The sequence below is a fragment of the Candoia aspera genome, chromosome 11 (genome assembly GCF_035149785.1).
Source record: "Candoia aspera isolate rCanAsp1 chromosome 11, rCanAsp1.hap2, whole genome shotgun sequence".
In the NCBI taxonomy this organism is placed as follows: Eukaryota; Metazoa; Chordata; class Lepidosauria; order Squamata; family Boidae; genus Candoia; species Candoia aspera.
In genome coordinates, this window is record NC_086163.1 from 25,544,032 (window position 1) to 25,561,095 (window position 17,064).

Here is a 17,064-nt window from a genome sequence, read left to right on the forward strand (position 1 = left end):
TGTCCTGTGCAGATTTTGCTGGGTCCACGGTTCCAGATGTTGGTAAACTGGTGGTCCAAGTGGGTACCTTTCGCTGCTTTGGATGGGGGCGGGGCAACACAAACGAATTAAAGCAGCGGCTTCTCAGTTTCCGCCATCTTCTGAGCACAAACCCCTTACGGGTTCCTTGGCGAGGCTGGTATCCTGGTCAGGAAGGAATTCACGTTTCTCTGGAAGGTCTCTTGTTGGCTTACTTGCAACTTCTGTTCGTTCAGTAGATGGTAGGCTTACCGCTTATGAATTACACCAGGTGTCAGCAGGTCACAGCTCCATTCAGGTTGCCTCCAAACGTCTTGTTAATACTGTCTTCTGGAACAAAATGGATGGCTTTACTCAAATCCGGAGGACACTTGAAAAATGCACGGGTGGAAACCAACCCAGATAAGTTTCTCAGTGACGCTGAGACCACAAAAGGGCCACGGCTGTGATGAGGAGGGGCAGGTATTTGTTCTACAGCCTGAGCCATGGTGAGCGGCAGAAGCATCCTCAACCAGAGCCATCCCCGTATGGTCTCTTCCAACAGTGCTGCTTTTGTGGTTTGGGCCTGTTGCTATTTAGTCCTTGATGAGATTTGGAGGAAACTTTAAATAACTTACACTGGCCATATAAAACTGGAGGGCTCATATCTCTTCCAACTTGCGATCTCCCCCAGAGCCAACGTATTGGCTGCTTCCGTAAGCTGAGGTGGAATGCGCAGTGGGATGCACGCTGGGCATTCATTGCTTTGGTCTTGGCCCTCCCTTTAGAGCACTCTGCCCCAAGACTCCCGCATAATATACAACGGGTCTTGCGCCCTTGTCTCTGTTGCAGAACTTGCAGAAAGGAAAGGAAAGGAAAGTTGTCTGCACCATCAGCATTCAAAAGCTGCAACAAATTTTCTTGCATCAGGTATTGGCATGAGAATCAATAATGGCAGCATTATGTCACTATCATGTGGGTGTCATTGCTTTGGAATTACTGCAGTTTGTTGTGGACATTCCTGGCCCCAATGTTTCTAAAACCCTCTTTTCTGCCTGCTCTGAGGAGCAGCTGATGTACCTTACTTGGCCCAAGAGAAAAGCGTGTTTGCTTGGGAACTCTGGGGGTTCTGGGGCAGGGAAGGGGACGCTCTGTGTTCTCTTGAAAGCTGGCTTTGCTCTGCGCTGCTTCTTGGATGTCAGGATGCAGGAGGTTGCCCGCAGGTGCCCCCGTAGCTCTAGGAGGCTCCTATTTTTGGAGAGGAGCAACTGAGCTCAAGTTGCCCATTTCATAATGGCCGCCAGCCCTTTTGTTACACACCAGGGATGGGCTTTGCTGCTGGTCCATGATATGGGTCAGGCTGGGTGGATCAGCCCAACTTCGGCTGGTTTCCTTCTTGACCATTCCACTTTGGTCCTCCCACCTTCGGTGCACCACTGCTTCGGTGCAAAGAAGATCTGCCGGAATTCTGCCCTCTTTGCTGCAGCAGGGGGGATTCGACCGTGCAGGAAGGGACCTTTTGAATTCACATTTGCCAGTCTACTAATTATTAATCTTGATGGTTAGTTATTTTAGCCACTGGCTTTCATTTTAAGGTTCATTTGGACCAAACTGATTTTGCTTAGTGTTATACTGTATATGTATTACTGTAATCTGCCTTGAGTTTGGGGATAAACAGAATGGCAGGGTAGAAATTCAGCACTAAAATCAAATTGCTCGGGTTGCTTGCTGCGCCCGGAGCCGGTGGTTCTCTTCCCAGCTTCTGGTCAGGGCTGTAACCTGCCCTGGGGCTTTAAACGCTGAAGCCCCCTCTCCCCCAAGAATTCGCGACCCGGAGGCAGAACCACCTCGCCCGAGAGAGGAGCTCCTGGTGGGCGGCTCCGGGATAAGAGCAGGAAGGAGCATTCCTGAAGACGGGCCGAAAAGCAGCTGTGGAGGGGGGGCTCCGAGTCCCAGTGTGCTCTAACTGAGCGTCATTGATTTTACGGGAAACACGTTTACAGACAGTGCGCAGATCGACCTGCCTGTCTTGTGGAGGGAGGGCTCTCTTTCCTTCCTGACGAGCTGGGGGGTGCCCGGAAGGCTGTGGTCAGCTGCCACCAGCTGGACCTGGCAATGGAACAGGGCTCCCTTGAGAGACTCGTCCCCCTTAGCGTAGTGCTGGGTGAATCCTGCACCTAGGCCAGGCTGGCAGAGGGCGGCCCTCGCTGGCCACTGGACCGGCACTGAGGAGGAGGGCTCGGCCTGGCCCTCGCTGAGCAGGGAGGGCGGCCAGAGAGCCCCAATTAATTGGAAGGCGCTTGCCGGGTTCTCCGGCCTGGCCCGGCCTGCGGGGGAGATCAGCTTCACTGTCAATAAACAAGTCCCCAGTGCTGCATCAAAGCCGCAGTCCTTTATCAATCGCAGCCTCCTCTTCCCGCTCATTCCTGTAACTTACCAAGCATTTATGACATTGATTTTCCAATCAGGCGGTTAACCCCCTCCCCGCCTCATCGGCCCTGCCAGTCCAGCCTGTTGGTCATGCTTCGGCTATGCTGGTGGGGCTGGCCTGGGCCCTGGCTTCACAGCTCCAGCGCTCCTGAGCTCCAGCATGCCTGTTGGCCAGCCGGCCGCCCCACCAGCGTTTGTTGCCCCCCCCCCCCACTGCCAAGTTCCTCAGAGGCAGGGCACTCAGGAGAGGGGCTGCTGTTCATCCCCTGGAGCAGGGCAGCCTGGGACATGCCTCCCCCAGCCCAGCCAGGATTGCCAGGTGCCTTGGCCCAGAGCCTCCCTCGTGGCCGCTGTGCCCAAGGCGGCTTCGGCCCACGTGGAGGAATCCAGGGGATGCCTTGGCTCCAGGCAACCAGGCAGCTGCCAGGGAAGGGCAGTGAGTAACCAGCGGGCAGGATCCCAAAGGGCAGCAGGGGTGGGGGGTGCCTGGGCATCTTGGGCCAGCACAGGTGGAGGAGCCAAGGCTGGGGCTGAGGAGTTGACCCCGAGATGCTTGGCGTATCCTGGCCTTTGGGGCTTTTTCGGAAGATCACTCTTGGCATGTCCTTCCGACCGACACCTTAGAGCAGCTCTTAGGTCTGCCCTCGAGAGGTTCTGAAGGAGGGCGGGATGCTTCCTGCAGGGAACCGAGAGCTTCGGCTCCCTTCTGCGGCCCCGTGCCTTGCCCTCCCTTTCTGGTTCCCTGACCGTGTGGGGGTCCTGGTGAACTTCTGTCCAGGGTTGGCAATGGGCCAGACAAGCTGCTTTTGGGGTAAGATGGGTTGGGTGCTTGGTGTGGCCGGGCCTGGCTGACAAGTTTCTCTCTCTGTCTCTCCCCTTCCTCTGCCCACTTTCAGGTCCCAGCCGTGCCGGGTGCAATGAACGCTGGCTGCAGGGCTGACGATGGAAGGCTGTGATTTGCCTGTCATCCTGGGAAAGGACCATGGGGGCGCTGTCCCTCAGCACCAGCAGTGGACTGAACGTGGCAGCGCTCACCATCTCCCCGGTGCACCTGGTAATATGGAGTCCTCAGCAGCGGAGAATCTAGGTAAACCGCAGGCGCCCTTCTGCGAGCACTTGCCGGAAAGTGCCGCCTCTGCCTCTGCTTGCAGCACCGAACCCAGCAGCAAGGAGGTCAGCTGCGATGAATGCGCGGCCTCCTTTACCAGCTTGCAGACCTACATGGAGCACCCCTGCCCCAGTGCCCATCCTCTCCTCCCTCTGCAAGAGGACTGTGGGAGCGATGCTGATGAAGAGGAGAGCGACATCGAGAACCTGGCCGGGGAGATCGTCTACCAGCCAGACGGCTCAGCGTACATTGTGGAAAGCCTCAGCCAGCTGGGCCAAGGCAGTGGGGTCTGCAGGGCTGGCAGCAGTAGTGGGGTGCTCCCGCCACTGTGGGGGAGCTCTTCCCCCAGCACGGGAACCAGGCCAGGGGAGGCTGCTGCGGCCACGGCACAGGCCTATCCGCAGATCATCAGCACGTTCCACATCGCCGCCTCTTTGGGGAAGTGGTTTGAGGGCCCAGATCAGGCCTTTCCCAGCACCTCTGCCCTGGTGGGGGTCAGCCCCGTCCTGCACAGCTTCCGTGTCTTTGACGTGCGCCACAGAAGCAACAAGGATTACCTGAACAGCGATGGTTCTGCCAAAAGTTCCTGCGTATCCAAAGATGTTCCCAACAATGTGGACATGTCCAAATTTGATAGCTTTGTACTCTATGGGAAGAGGAAGCCCATCCTGATGTGTTTCTTGTGCAAGTTCTCCTTTGGCTACGTCCGCTCGTTTGTGGCCCACGCGGTGCACGATCATCGGATAACTCTGAGCGAGGAGGAGCGGAAAATTCTTAGCAATAAGAACATCTCCGCCATCATCCAAGGGATAGGCAAAGACAAGGAGCCCCTTGTAAGCTTTCTGGAACCAAAAAGCAAAAACCTTTCACACCCTTTAGTTTCCACAGCTGACCTCATAAGCCCAGGACACAGTTTCTATGGCAAATTCAGTGGGATTCGTGTGGAGGGGGAGGAGGGTTCCCAGACTGGGGCTACCAGTGCAAGTGAACCACCCCGGCCAGACCTCTTAGCCCCCGGGGGCCTCTTAAACCTTGGGGGGCTGACGAGCTCTGCTCTGAAGACCCCGATTACCTCAGTCCCCCTGGCCCCACCTGCTTCCAGCCCCGCAGTATCCTCTGAAGAGAAGGGCCCAGGGGGGGCAGGGTGTGAAACGCAAGGGCTGGCTGCGCCGGCCGGCCTCTTGGAGAAGGCGGAATCAGCTGGTGGGGAGGAGGAGGGGGGGGAGGGGGCGGGGGGCGGGTGTGGCAAAGGGCTGTTCTCGTGCAGGCTGGAGGACGGCCTGGCAGAAAGGCTTCCTGCAGAGCCCGGGGCGGCGGCAAGTGGCGGCAGCAGCCCGAAGGATCTTGCTTGCTCAAACCAAAGTGTATCTCCCTTGATGCCTGACGTGCTTCAGACGGTGTTGAGGGGCACGGCTTCTTCTGGTTCTCATTCTGCTTCTTCCTTTGTCTTTGACGGTGCAAACAGGAGGAATTGTTTAAGCTTTAACAGTGGCGGTAGCGAGGGCAGCCAGAGGCTGGACTTCAGTGACGAAAGTGCCAATAGGGACGATGCTCCGGTCCCAGAACCAAAGGAGGGTCTTGAGGGGGAGGACGGGATCTGCGCCTCCCACCACCAGCACGGGGGGCCCCTCTGTGAGCTTGGGGGTGGGGAGTGCCCTTCGGGGAGCGGGGTGGAGTGCCCAAAGTGCGACACCATCCTGGGGTCCTCGCGCTCCCTGGGCGGCCACGTGACCATGACGCACTCACGGAACTCCTGCAAGACGCTCAAGTGCCCCAAGTGCAACTGGCACTACAAGTACCAGCAGACGCTGGAGGCCCACATGAAGGAGAAGCACCCGGAGCCGGGCGGGGCCTGCTCCTACTGCCGGACTGGGCAGCTGCACCCCCGGCTCGCCCGGGGCGAGAGCTACACCTGTGGCTACAAGCCCTTCCGCTGCGAGGTCTGCAACTACTCAACTACAACCAAAGGCAACCTCAGCATTCACATGCAGTCGGACAAGCACCTCAACAACATGCAGAACCTGCAGAACGGAGGCGGGGAGCAAGCGTTCGGCCACACTGCGGGGGCCGTGGCTGTGGCCACGGCGGCCGCAACCAACCTAAGTAGCGGCTGTGGGGCCCCCTCCCCCACCAAACCAAAAAGCAAACCAACCTGGCGATGCGAGGTGTGTGACTACGAGACCAACGTCGCCAGGAACCTCCGCATCCACATGACCAGCGAGAAGCACATGCACAACATGATGCTGCTGCAGCAGAATGTGAACCAGATGCAGCACAGCCGCCACCTGGGCCTGGGCAGCCTGCCGGCCGAAGCTGAGCTCTACCAGTACTACTTGGCCCAGACTCTGAAGGTGGACGGCAGCAGCACAACCCCCGAGGCCCAGTTCCTGATGGGCGGCAATTTCCAGGTGGATCCCACCAGTACGATCGCCTCAGTGGCCCCACCCCTAGGTGAGAGGACTGCCTTGTCCAGGGTGTTTCTTGGCGGGGCTGAGCTTACTTCCAGCCCGCCGCAAGCAAAAGGGGTGGTGCGCAGCTGGGGCTCTTTACAATGTTCCTCTTCTGCGGGCAGCACGTGCGCATTTTGGGGAGGGGCCCCTGAGGGCACAGCGATTGTGACAAGGGCCCTCTGCTGCCTAGAAAGGCTTCCCTGCGCTCCCCAGGCCGGGGCAGCGTGCGCCCAGCGAGTGGGGCAGTCCTGGAGTTTCAGCTGCTGGGGTTAGGGAAAGGGGGCTGGGCACGTGGAATAGATTCTTCCATGGGTGCGGCAGAGGGGCACTCCCTTACCATAAAGGCTGCAGTGAAAGCAAAAAGCACAACCCCCTTGTGAGTTCGTGCCGTCAGACATTACAGTCACAGGTGCGGGAGTTGATTGTGACGCCGTCTGGATGCCCGGAGACGTAAGGGACCCCCTAGTTTAACAGCCCGTTCAACCTGGCGTTGTTCCTAAATGTTCAGAGCTGCCAGAGTCCGGCTGGTTGCCGTCTTGGCCAGCACGTGCTTCCCCCCAGCCGCTTCTGCGCCGTGTGGCCTCTCGAGGGCAAGGGGGCGGCTTGGTTTGGACTGCCCCAGGCTGGGTTGTCCTCCGGCTTCTGCCCCCAAGAGTGGAGGGAGCAGCCACCGCCACTGCCGCCATCCTCGCACAGGCCTGAGAAGCTGGGCCTGTCCCTCGGCACGAACTTGTTACTGTTGGAAGCACCTGCATTTTAATTTTGTAGTTAAGCATGACAACTGGTTGAGGGAATGCTGTTTCCAGCTCTAGGTGCACTTGTGTAAAGTGCTTTTGGTAGAGTTGGGCAAAAGAGTCCCCCTAATTAAGGGGCTTGTCAGAGTTCTTTAATTTCATGGCTGGTTTGTGAAGAAAATGCGTATTTGTCACTGCGCACATAGCAAGGGCTTTTGTTGAAATTTGAGCACAAAAAGTTTTTCATCAGCAGACGTCGTTGCTTCGGAAGAGACTGAGTGTCTCTTGGAGGATTCCGAGGGTGTCATTTTTCTATGCAAATTGTGCGTGCCGCACACAGCGCCTCCCGTTGGTGCGCAGCTCTGAATCGCTGGACTGCGGAGATGAAGCCACTCAGGCCGTGGGGGAGAACCTCCCCAGGCACGGCCTCCTGATTAGCCGGTGGTTTTGTCTCCTCCTCTCTGGATAAAGTGTGGTCTGGTAGCCGTTGGACTGCTGTGGGGGACAGCACGTGTGCATGTAGGGCGCGCTCATAGCTTTGGCTGACTCCGCCTGGGGAAAGAGGGCTGCCATGCGGTGGTGGGCGACCGGCTGGCATCCCACTATCCTTTTTCTCTCTGCAGCCCCCTGGGAGTCACACTGGGGACGAGGGGACTTGCTCCTCCTGTGTAATGGAATTCCTGCTCTGAAGCATCAGTTCTAATATCTGAGCTTTTTTTTCCCCCTCCTGAGCCTGCCTGAGCTTGGAATTTCAAGATTCCTTCCTTGGAGAATGGAGGCTGTTCAGGAAGCTGCACTGGCCTTTCCTTGAAGGAAGTCCCTTTGGAAAATTCCAGCCCTGTGTCAAGCCCCCCCTTGTCCAGCAGCCCAGCAGAAATCTGCCTCTCTGCAGCTGCTGGTTAGGTGGAGACCGGGTGCCCTGGGAGACAGTTGGCCTTGGGGGAAGGGGCAGAGTGAGGTCCCCACGTTACTCCGGGAAGGAGTGGCAGAGGGCTGGAGAGAAGAAGAAGGGGACTTCCCCCACCCCCCCAATAACTCTGGTGTTAGCTTCCTGGGATGAAAGGGGGATGCGTGCATCAGACCCGAGGACATCTCTAGCGCCAAAGCGTTTAGAGGAAAGCATTGACAAGCACTTCTCCTTGGAGATCCTCTGTCGGGACCCGCTCTTAAACCTCAGGCCATCCATGCACTGGCCAGGGGAGGAGGAGGCTGGCCTGCGGAGAGGCGGGGAGGCAGCTGTGCCCTCCTGGGATCTTGTGGGGTGGGAGGCTGCTGTGGCTGGTTTGCTGCTTCACTTGGGGGCTTTCTCCTGCCTGCCCGGTGCCAAAGAAGTGCAGTGCACCAGCAAGGAGGAGCTGGTGCCCCTTAGTTGGCACTGATCGTGCTTTGGGGCCTTCCAGTCTGTGGCTCACGGCGGCGCCGCTTCCCCTTCTCTGTGCCCCACTCCAAAGAAGCTGCCTTTTCTGCAAAGCAGCAGCCTCTGGAGGCAGTCCCTGCAGTGGCGGCTGGTCAGTTCACATCAAAGCATAGTTCCGCTTCTTTTGCTATGGAAATATCTCTGGCTCAGAGACTGCTGCAACTTTCCCCCAGCGAGGCTGAAAAATATGAAAGGTTTGGGAGAAAATTGCAAGTTGCAGTTCCAGTGAGTGAGTTTTGGAAGACTTCAGGAGTTGTTGTCATATGTGACAAACACAAAGTGTGTTTTGTGCATCTCCTACAGTTGGAAGAGGCCATGGAACCCAGCCCTGCTCATGCTGGGAATCCAGATAAAAGCATCCCCAACAGGCAGCAGCCCAGGCCCTGCTCAGCCCCTTTCCTTGGGGAGGGGTTCCACCGTCAAACTGCTCTTAGCCAAAGCTCTTTTTTTTTCCTAATGTTCAACCAAAACTTGCCTCCCTGTGACTTAAGACTGCCTTTCCCTGCTTTTGCTGCGGGATGGAAGGAGCATGACGCCTCTTCAGATTTTGACAAATGCTGCCATGTCCCCACCACCACCTTTTCCTGTGGCCAAACGTACCCAGTTCCTCACTCTTTCCTCCAGAGAGTGCATAGTTCCCTGAGTGTCTTTGTTGCCCTTCTCTGAAACGGTTTGAATTTCTCTGATGCCACCTTGAAGTGTGGTGCCGAGAACCAGACCGAGGACTCGGGGGGGTGGTTCTGACCAGGGCAGGGTAGTAGAGCTCCCATTTCCCACAATTTGGGAATTAGGGTTCTAGTGTATGCAGTATCAAGAGGATGGGCGCCTGGATACCAGTCCCCAAAGCACTGAGAGTATGTCTGGGGAACAAAACTGCAAATTGTTTCATAATGTGCTTAATCTAGCTTCATCTTTACTAGGTGGGAAAATAGGAATAGAATAAAAACCAGAACAGGAAGCCTGTAGTAAACAAATGGTATTAATTAGACCTGGAAAAGATACATAGATGTTAGTGTGGTCAGACCGAACAAAACAACAAGGCATCCCGTAGTGCGTGGTGTGTGTTTTTGTGGGCCATGGCCGTTCTAGCTCCATGGTGTGGGGGGATGATAATAAAGGGAGAAGATGGGAAAAATGAAACGTAAGGGATTCCAGAGGAAATTATGTATCGCCATTGCCTTAATTAGTCTTGAAGTGCTACACCGCTCCTTGGTGTTTTGGAAATAACATCAGCTATCCTGATTTCACATTTATTTGTGCCCCTTTCTGTCTCAGTAAGTAAACCTTTGGAAACAAACTCTGGCATGATTTACTTGTTAGTCTTAATAAGAATTAATACCTGAGGGATCGCAGCTCCGGATCCCAAGCTGTAACTCAGACCCTGGCGGGATTCAGACAGCCTGCTTCCAAACGAATGTCTTCGGGTGTTGGGGGGCTTGTTTCTTGGCCTGTGGGAGCTGGTGTGTGGTTGAAGGGCTCATGTGCTGCATGGTGGCTGGAGGGCCTGGTCCAGATGGGACCGTGCAACGGCGCTGAGGCCCTGCTCCGGTTGGGTGTGGCTCCTGGGTTAGAGCCGAGAATGGGCAGGCAGCAGTAGAAAGGTGAAAGCACCCCAGGCGGTTTCCTAGGAAGGCCAATTCTTGCCTAGAGATCACCACAACCTGCTCTTGGCGGGGGCACTGCGGGTTGCTTTCCTAGGGCCGTGTTTTGCTCATCCCCAGGAAGAGGAGGCTTCCCCAGGGCCGCTCTTCCGTGCCCCAGGAGTTTCCAGGGTGCACTCCTCCCTCCCCCTTGGCGTTCTGCTCTTCTGTCTCAGTGGCCTGAGGAGGGTCCCTGGGACGTGGGAGTGGGTGGTTGCCCAGAGCCTTTCTGACTGCCTTTCTTCTCTCTCTGTGCAGTAGGTGGAGAGATCCCTCTGGACCCACGCCTTGGGGGTGGGCAACTGGTCTCTGAGGAGCTAATGAACCTGGGGGAGACCTTTGCCCAGACCAGCGACCCCTCGCTGAAGCTTTTCCAATGTGCTGTGTGCAACAAGTTCACCACTGACACCCTGGACCTTCTGGGGCTGCACATGAGTGTGGAGCGTGATCTGCCTGAGGAGGAGTGGAAGGTGGCGATGGGGGACGCCTACCAGTGCCGGCTGTGCCACTACAACACGCAGCTCAAGGCAAACTTCCAGCTCCACTGCAAGACTGATAAGCACGTGCAGAAGCATCAGCTGGTGGCCCACATCAAGGAGGGTGGCAAGGCCAATGAGTGGCGCCTCAAATGTGTGGCCATTGGGAACCCGGTGCACTTGAAGTGCAACGCCTGCGACTATTACACCAACAGCCTGGAGAAGCTGCGCCTTCACACCGGGAACTCCCGGCATGAGGCCAGCCTGAAGCTGTACAAGGTGAGGAGGAAGGGCCTGGGGCTGGCGGGCGAGTGCTCCAGGGGCTGGTGAGGCTTCCGCTTGTTCCTCTTCCCAGAGTTGCCTGCTTAGGCCTTTGCCCTGTCCTGGCTCTGAGCACTGGGCGGGCACAGCAGGTGGTGGTGGAGCCCTTGATTCAGGATCCCTGCAGATCCTTGTGGTTTGACAAAAGGCTGCATGTGTGCTGGCGGGGAGAGGGGCAACGCAGGCCAGATGTGGGCTGCCATTTGCAAGCCTGGGGGGGAGCCACACTTTCCATCTCATGAGTCCTGGCCTGGGCAGCCTTGCCAGCCTGCCCCCAGGTAAGTTCAGCTGCAGAGACAGGGACCATCTCTGGTGAGCATGGCTGTGCCACACTGGCTGTGAGGCAGAGCGGGCGTTCCAGAGTGTCACCATAGGGCTGCTTTTCTCAAGGTGGGGCTGCAAGGCCTCTTTCGGGGTAGGGCACGGGGGTATCAGGAGCGCTGCTGCCTCTGCTCCTGAGGCCGATCAGGGCCATGCTCACCCACATTTGTCTGTCAGAGGGGTAGTGCTCCTTTCCCGTCCGCCGGGTCTGGCTGCAGCTTCCTCTTCCATCTTGCGCCCCCCCGCCGCATACAGTAAAGAGTCCTTTCACTGGTGTGGCAGAATTGCTCCAGACGTTTGTATTGATTTTCCCTGGAGTTGGAGCTTCACCTTTTTCTCTAATCATCCCATAATGGCCTTAGTATGAACAATCGGGAACCACCTGCCATAAATCCAAGCAGCAGCTTTGCTCCCCAGACGCACACATTGCCTTCCATGATTTTGCCCTCTGCGCTCCTGCTTTTCTGGCCCTTCCTCCTCTCCCCCCGCCCCTTAGAACATAGGGGGCGCTGGTTCCCCCCCTCCTGCTGCCTCTGGCTGGAGCTCAGCTCCCCCCCACCCCTCCTCCAGACTGGCCGGCTTCTGAAAGCCAAAGCGGGCACCTTCTTTGAGGAGGGCAAGGATGGGGCCTGGGCAAGTCCTCCCATGAGCAACTGGCCCAGCTGGAGCCAGGGGAGCAAGTCGCCAGCAGCCCCTTCCTCCTGCTGGCGAGGTGCGAGAAGGTTTCATCTGCCTGTTTGTTCCTGCACATGGACTTGAGCAAGGAGGCGGGTCTGGATGAAATTCTCCTTTCCATTTCAGTGTGGCGGCCCTGCCAGGCGCTGTCTGCCGGTGGCCTGTGGAGCAGCAGACCAGCCTAACGTGGAACTGGCCCAGTAGCCAGTGGGCCTGGGGTCCGGCTCACTCACCCAGCCCCAGCCCCATGACCGCGTGCGGGAGCTGTCCGAGAGCTGGCTTCTCACAGGCCCTTGGGGAAGAGATGGCAGGAGGAAGACAGGCGAGATGTTCTTTTCCTCCCACTAGCATGATTCATTGGCCTGGCACTTGCCTAATCAGTTTAGAGTGCAGTTAACTGGATGTAATCAAGTTCTTGCCTCTCTGAGGGAGAAAATCCTCTCCAGATGCTGCCTGGGCGAGAGAGTGCCAGGCTTGCCACAGCGGCAGCCCATCTCCTGCCATCTTCCTCTCCTCCTGTTGCTCCGTGGCTTCTGGGCAGCATGCAGACAGGCCAGCCATGGGAAACGCAGCATGTGCCGTCCTGCCTTCAGCAGCTGGGAGGGCCCCCAAAACTTCCAATGTGGCAGCAAACAGCACTGGGAAGCCCCCCTCCCCTGTTCACTGTTTCAGGTTGGGGAAGAGGCTTTTTTCAGGGTGTGAATCCTGGCTTGGGTGGACTTGTGGCTCCATTCTCAAGGAAGCGGGTCAGTTTGCCTCGCTTTGGCCCTTGTGGCTTTTTTAAAATTAGCTTTATTATTCTACACTAATGAGACAGAAGAAAAGTACAGACACATACAACAGTACTAACAATGTAACCTCAACATTAATAATCATAACATTCAGTGAAAAAGTGCAAGAAGGTCTAGAAAATTATTTTAGAAATAGAACAAATCCAAAAAACCTGACCATTTCCCACCAGATGGAAATTGTTCGAATGTTGACAAGTAACGTGTACCAACAATCTGTTGCTGTGAATCAGGCGTGAACGTCTCTTTCCAGAGTTGTACAGCCAGCCCTCCACCTACAATATCCACAATTCTTGATGTCGTAGAATTGTAGGGTTGGAGTGGGCCTAGAGCTCAGCCTGCTGCTTGATGCCGGTCTGTCCTGATAAATTTTAAGCAGTGGTGATTAGACTATAACAGATTCACCTTTAATGCACAGGGGTCAGTGGGAGACATATTAACAACCCTGTGGTTGGGAGCTCCTGAGTCGCGTCTCCAGATCAGGGCCTTCTGGCTTGCCCACTTGTCATTGCCTGTCTTGAGGGCAACTTTGAGTAACTGGACTTCACCCTGTTCTCTGGAAATTGCCAAAGAGCCTTTCTTGCATCTCCTTCCCCTGCCCTCTTTCTTTTTCACTTCCACTTCAGGGGCTGGGCTGCGATCCTGTATCTTTCCTGGGCCCCTCTTGCTTGGCCTGGGTTCTCATGAGGTCACAGGGCTGGCTCCAAGAATTTCCCAAGGCCTGCCTGATGTGTTCTGGCCGTTGTATTGGCGGTGCTTCAGCTGGTTTAGGCTGCAGAATAAAGATAATGCAAATCTTCAGTGATCTGTTGAACTTGTTAGTTGCATAACTTGTACCTGCTCAGTGAGAATTTGCTTTTTGCTTCCTGAATTTCTCCCAAAGCAAAAGCGAATTCCCTCCTCTGAGAGGGTGCAAGTTATGCAGCTAATGGACCCAACAGATCTTGCTGCATGTGGTCTGGGTGACACCAGTTGAGCAGGCAGTGTTGATCCTTGTCTGGGGAAGAGACCCCCTGTTCAGGCCCTGCCTGTCTCCCCCCACCCACCCCCAGCCTGCACCTCCTCCGGCTGAAAGAGGTGGCATGTTCCCCGGGTGGGACCTTGCCCCAGCCACCTGTGTCTGTTCTGCCAATTTGTGGGTGGCATTTGGGGTGCTGCCGAATAGCCACGATCAGGGTTTTCAATCCAGCATGTCCAAAATGGTGGCTGTCCTCCACTCCCTGCCTCCAGGGAAGGCGTGGGCTTTTGGGTAGAAGATTGACAAAGCTACTAATAGCACAACTTCTTTAAAAAGTAAGCAGCACTAAGGTAGAAAGGCCATTAACCATTCCTACAGGCAGCAGAAATTAAAGCATCTGAATAAAATAGCTGATGGGATAAAAGATGGCTGGAAATGAGATTTTCCCCAGAAAGGGAGCAGGAAACCGAATTCCAGAGCCTGGATGTGGGCACAGGAACGATTTCCTCATCTTTTCTTCAGGCATCCAGGCCAGAGGAGCCTCTTCCTGGCAGATCCTGTGGCCTGGATTGGCTGCCACTGGGGAAGGGAGCTGGCCTTCTGGAGGGGCATTTGGCCCTGACTCTCTTGGCATTTAGAACATCTGCAGAAATGCAGCCCTTTCTTCAGACATTGATATTGTTTGAGTTTAGGCTTCCTTTTATTATAAATTTTAGTACGTATTTTAAACTTGTTGTTTTCCTTTTTACATCTGAGTGCTCAGCCCAGGCTTGCCACTGGGCTCTGAAACAAGACTGCAGGCTGTGTGAGTGCTCTGAGGCTGGTGCCCTTTGGAGCAGCCACCCTCCTCCGGGCAGCACAGTCCTCTGGACAAGCAGCCGTTGGGGCAGGTCTCTCGCCTGGGGAAAGGAGCCATGCCCAAGGTCTCCCAGTGCCAATCTGGGGCGTGAGCGCTCAGTGGTGGCAGAGAGAGGACCCCCCACAGACTGCCATTGCCTTCCCCAGAGAGCCTCCCATGGGCTTGGTGTCCTCGGCTGCCAAGGCCAGGTCAGTCAGGCCTACAAGAGCTGCCTAAAAAGGAGGTGACAAGGGCCCAAGCAGTCTTGGGTAGAAGTGAAGCAGTCTGCAGGGGGAAGGAAAGGGGGGGAGGTCAGCCAGGGAATGGGCAACCCAGTGGTGGCATATGAGCTTTTCTGCATTGGAACCAGCTCCAGGCTGGACCAGCAGTGCCCCAGGCCTTCTCCGAGACTGGCAGTCTAGAAGTGCCCTGTGGGACAGGGCTCACTTAAGGAAGACCACAAGAATCCGGGAATTTTGGATGAGCAACCTGGATTTAGGAAGCCATCACCAAATAATTTTAGCAAGGGGTGTGTTTCAAGAAGAAGTCCTAGATAGAAACAGCACTCAAATCCTTTTGCCCTTCTTTCTCTTCCTCCCACCCCCGTGTCATGGTCTGCCTGGCCCTCCCCTCGCAGCTTGTTTCACAGTGATCTGATTTGCTCTCTTTTTTGTGACCCTGAAATCCACTAGAAGGTCCAGCAGAGATAGTCATTCCCCCCACCTTATTCCTGCCGCATACCCTTCATAAAGTAAGCCTGATCAGCTGGCCAGTAGGTGGTTGATTCTAGATCCCCTGCTTGGTCCAGAACCCAGAAGCAGTTGTGAGACATTTCCTCTTCCCAGAGGATTTCTTAGGATGGCCCTCCGAAATGGCAGAAGTTCCTCAGAGCCAGAGAGACAAGCACACGATGCCGTTCCTCTGCGCTGTCTCCTTTAAGACCAAGCGCCCTGACCTGCAGAGGGACGTTCTTCACGGGGCTTCCCTCCCCTTGACCACCGCCACACCTGGAGGAGAAGGGCTCTCGGGGGTGACTGATTTGTGAGATGGGGGTGGTTTTTTCTAGGCATTCTTTTTCTATTGTGTAGATTGTTTCATTTTAAACTTTGTACTTGTGTTGCCCAGAGTTGTCATGGAGTTGGGTGGCTTGTAAAGGTAACAAAACAGGTAAATTAAATAAATCTGGCCTGGAGGCTGGAAGAGCTGCCCTCTCCACAAGGTCCTGGCCAGGAGAAATGCAGTTTCAGGAACCATTCAGGGTCTTGGGCTCTCTCTAACTCCTGGCAACCGCACCTGATGCAACATGATTTGGAGGTCCCCATGGCCCACAGTTGAGGGGGCTTAGTTCTCTGGCTTCACTGATTTGCTCTTTCCTCCCAGGGAAGCCGTGCTGGTGTGAGCTGAAAGGGAGGGGAAAGCCTTGTCTATGTCCACCACCAAGGTTGATCTGAGGACTTGACGGGCCTTCTAAAACGTCTTCCTCCTTCAGTTCTTGAGGAAGCCCCACTGGGGAGGATGCCCAGGTGGCTTATGGAGGAAACATTGGCTACAAGACTTCCTAGGTGGGGGAAGAGGCTTGGCCTCATGTTCAAGGTAAAAGGCCTGCAACAGGCCTGTATCCTTTCCTTCTCTGTGGGCTTCTAGGAAGAAGAACTGGAAATGATGGCCATCCTGGGGCCTGTGTTGGGTGTCAGGTGGAAAGCTCAGCTTTTTTTCTGAGTAACAGGTAGAAGGTGGGACCCCCCTCCTGTCTTCCATCCTGTTTGGTTTTGAACTGTCTCTGTATAGCTCAGTAGCTTGTCCTTTGTGTCCTGGCTTGGTCAACACAGGCCGCCAGGCCGGTGGTCCTGCAAGGGGGCTGTGTCATGTTTAGGGGGAATTAAACAGTTGCCAGATCTTAGCTCTTCCCCCGTCTGTAGAGTGATCCTGTAAATGGTCAGCTTGCTTTCCTTTAAGGCGATTTCTGCCCTATGGTGTCCCCTTTGATGGTGACACGTCTCTTAGAGGATTATGATTACTCTGGGGCGCAGGTGGGAAGCAAGCCCAAGGAAGGGCTTGTGGAGGCCAAGTGTGGAAGGGCGGGGTGGTCAAACATCCCCTCTTGCAATTGGGAGCTGCAGGGCAGTTTTGCTTTCACAAGACTTCGCAGGCAGAGGTGCACCGTTCTTGTGCTGGCATAGCTGTGAATTTATTTTACTTTATTTATTTTATTTCCCTGTTCGCTGTCCGTGGAGTGGTAGAACATCTGAGTTCGATGCATAGAACATCGTTCCTGAATGAGGTCACACATGCTGTCCTGCTTTTTCACCTATGGTTCTGAGCTGAAACAGAGCCTTCTGAGAATCCAGTTCTGCTTTGGATTATTCGCTGATCATGATTTCAAAGCTCTGGTGGTGATCACATCATCTGGTGGTTAGAAATGCATAATGGAGAAAGCTTTTTAACTGTGATATTCCCTGCCCAGCTCATCTCCATTACAGTGGACAGCATCTTGCATAGCACGGGTACCTTGGCGGAGGTGAGCAAAAATTTCCCCAGATCTAATGGACTACTTGCAGCGGAGGCCCCTCTTTTCTACACTCACCTGCAAATGGCGATCTGTATTCGCTTTGTTTGGACGTTGGAAGCAGCCAGGGAAATTCAGCCCAATTATGTTTCTTCTTATTGACAAATGGAGCATAAGCAAGTACAGATGGTGTCTGTCCAGGAGTTCTCAGCCCACACGGGAATTGCTGATCTTCCTATCCCAGATAAGCACCTTGTCCTTCAGATAAGCCACTATCCTCAAGATGGGGAAGTTTGCTAATTAACACCTGATTTAGGTGAACTGTCACTAAATATTAAAAACACCAGATCTATAGAGAAGGATGAATATTTCTGAAGAAATATACACATAATTTCAAAAAAGGTT

General features: G+C 55.1%; 1 protein-coding gene across 1 annotated transcript in view; it reads left to right on the forward strand.

Moving 5' to 3' along the window:
- The first annotated feature begins 3,288 nt into the window (after nucleotides 1-3,288).
- Nucleotides 3,289-17,064, forward strand: part of ZFHX3 (zinc finger homeobox 3) — a 58,428-nt gene continuing 44,652 nt past the window's right edge. The window contains exons 1-2 of the mRNA XM_063313282.1: nucleotides 3,289-5,986; nucleotides 10,035-10,531. Of these exons, the coding sequence (XP_063169352.1) occupies nucleotides 3,370-5,986; nucleotides 10,035-10,531 (3,114 nt within the window). The 5' untranslated portion in view covers nucleotides 3,289-3,369. The remainder of the gene's footprint in view (nucleotides 5,987-10,034; nucleotides 10,532-17,064) is intronic.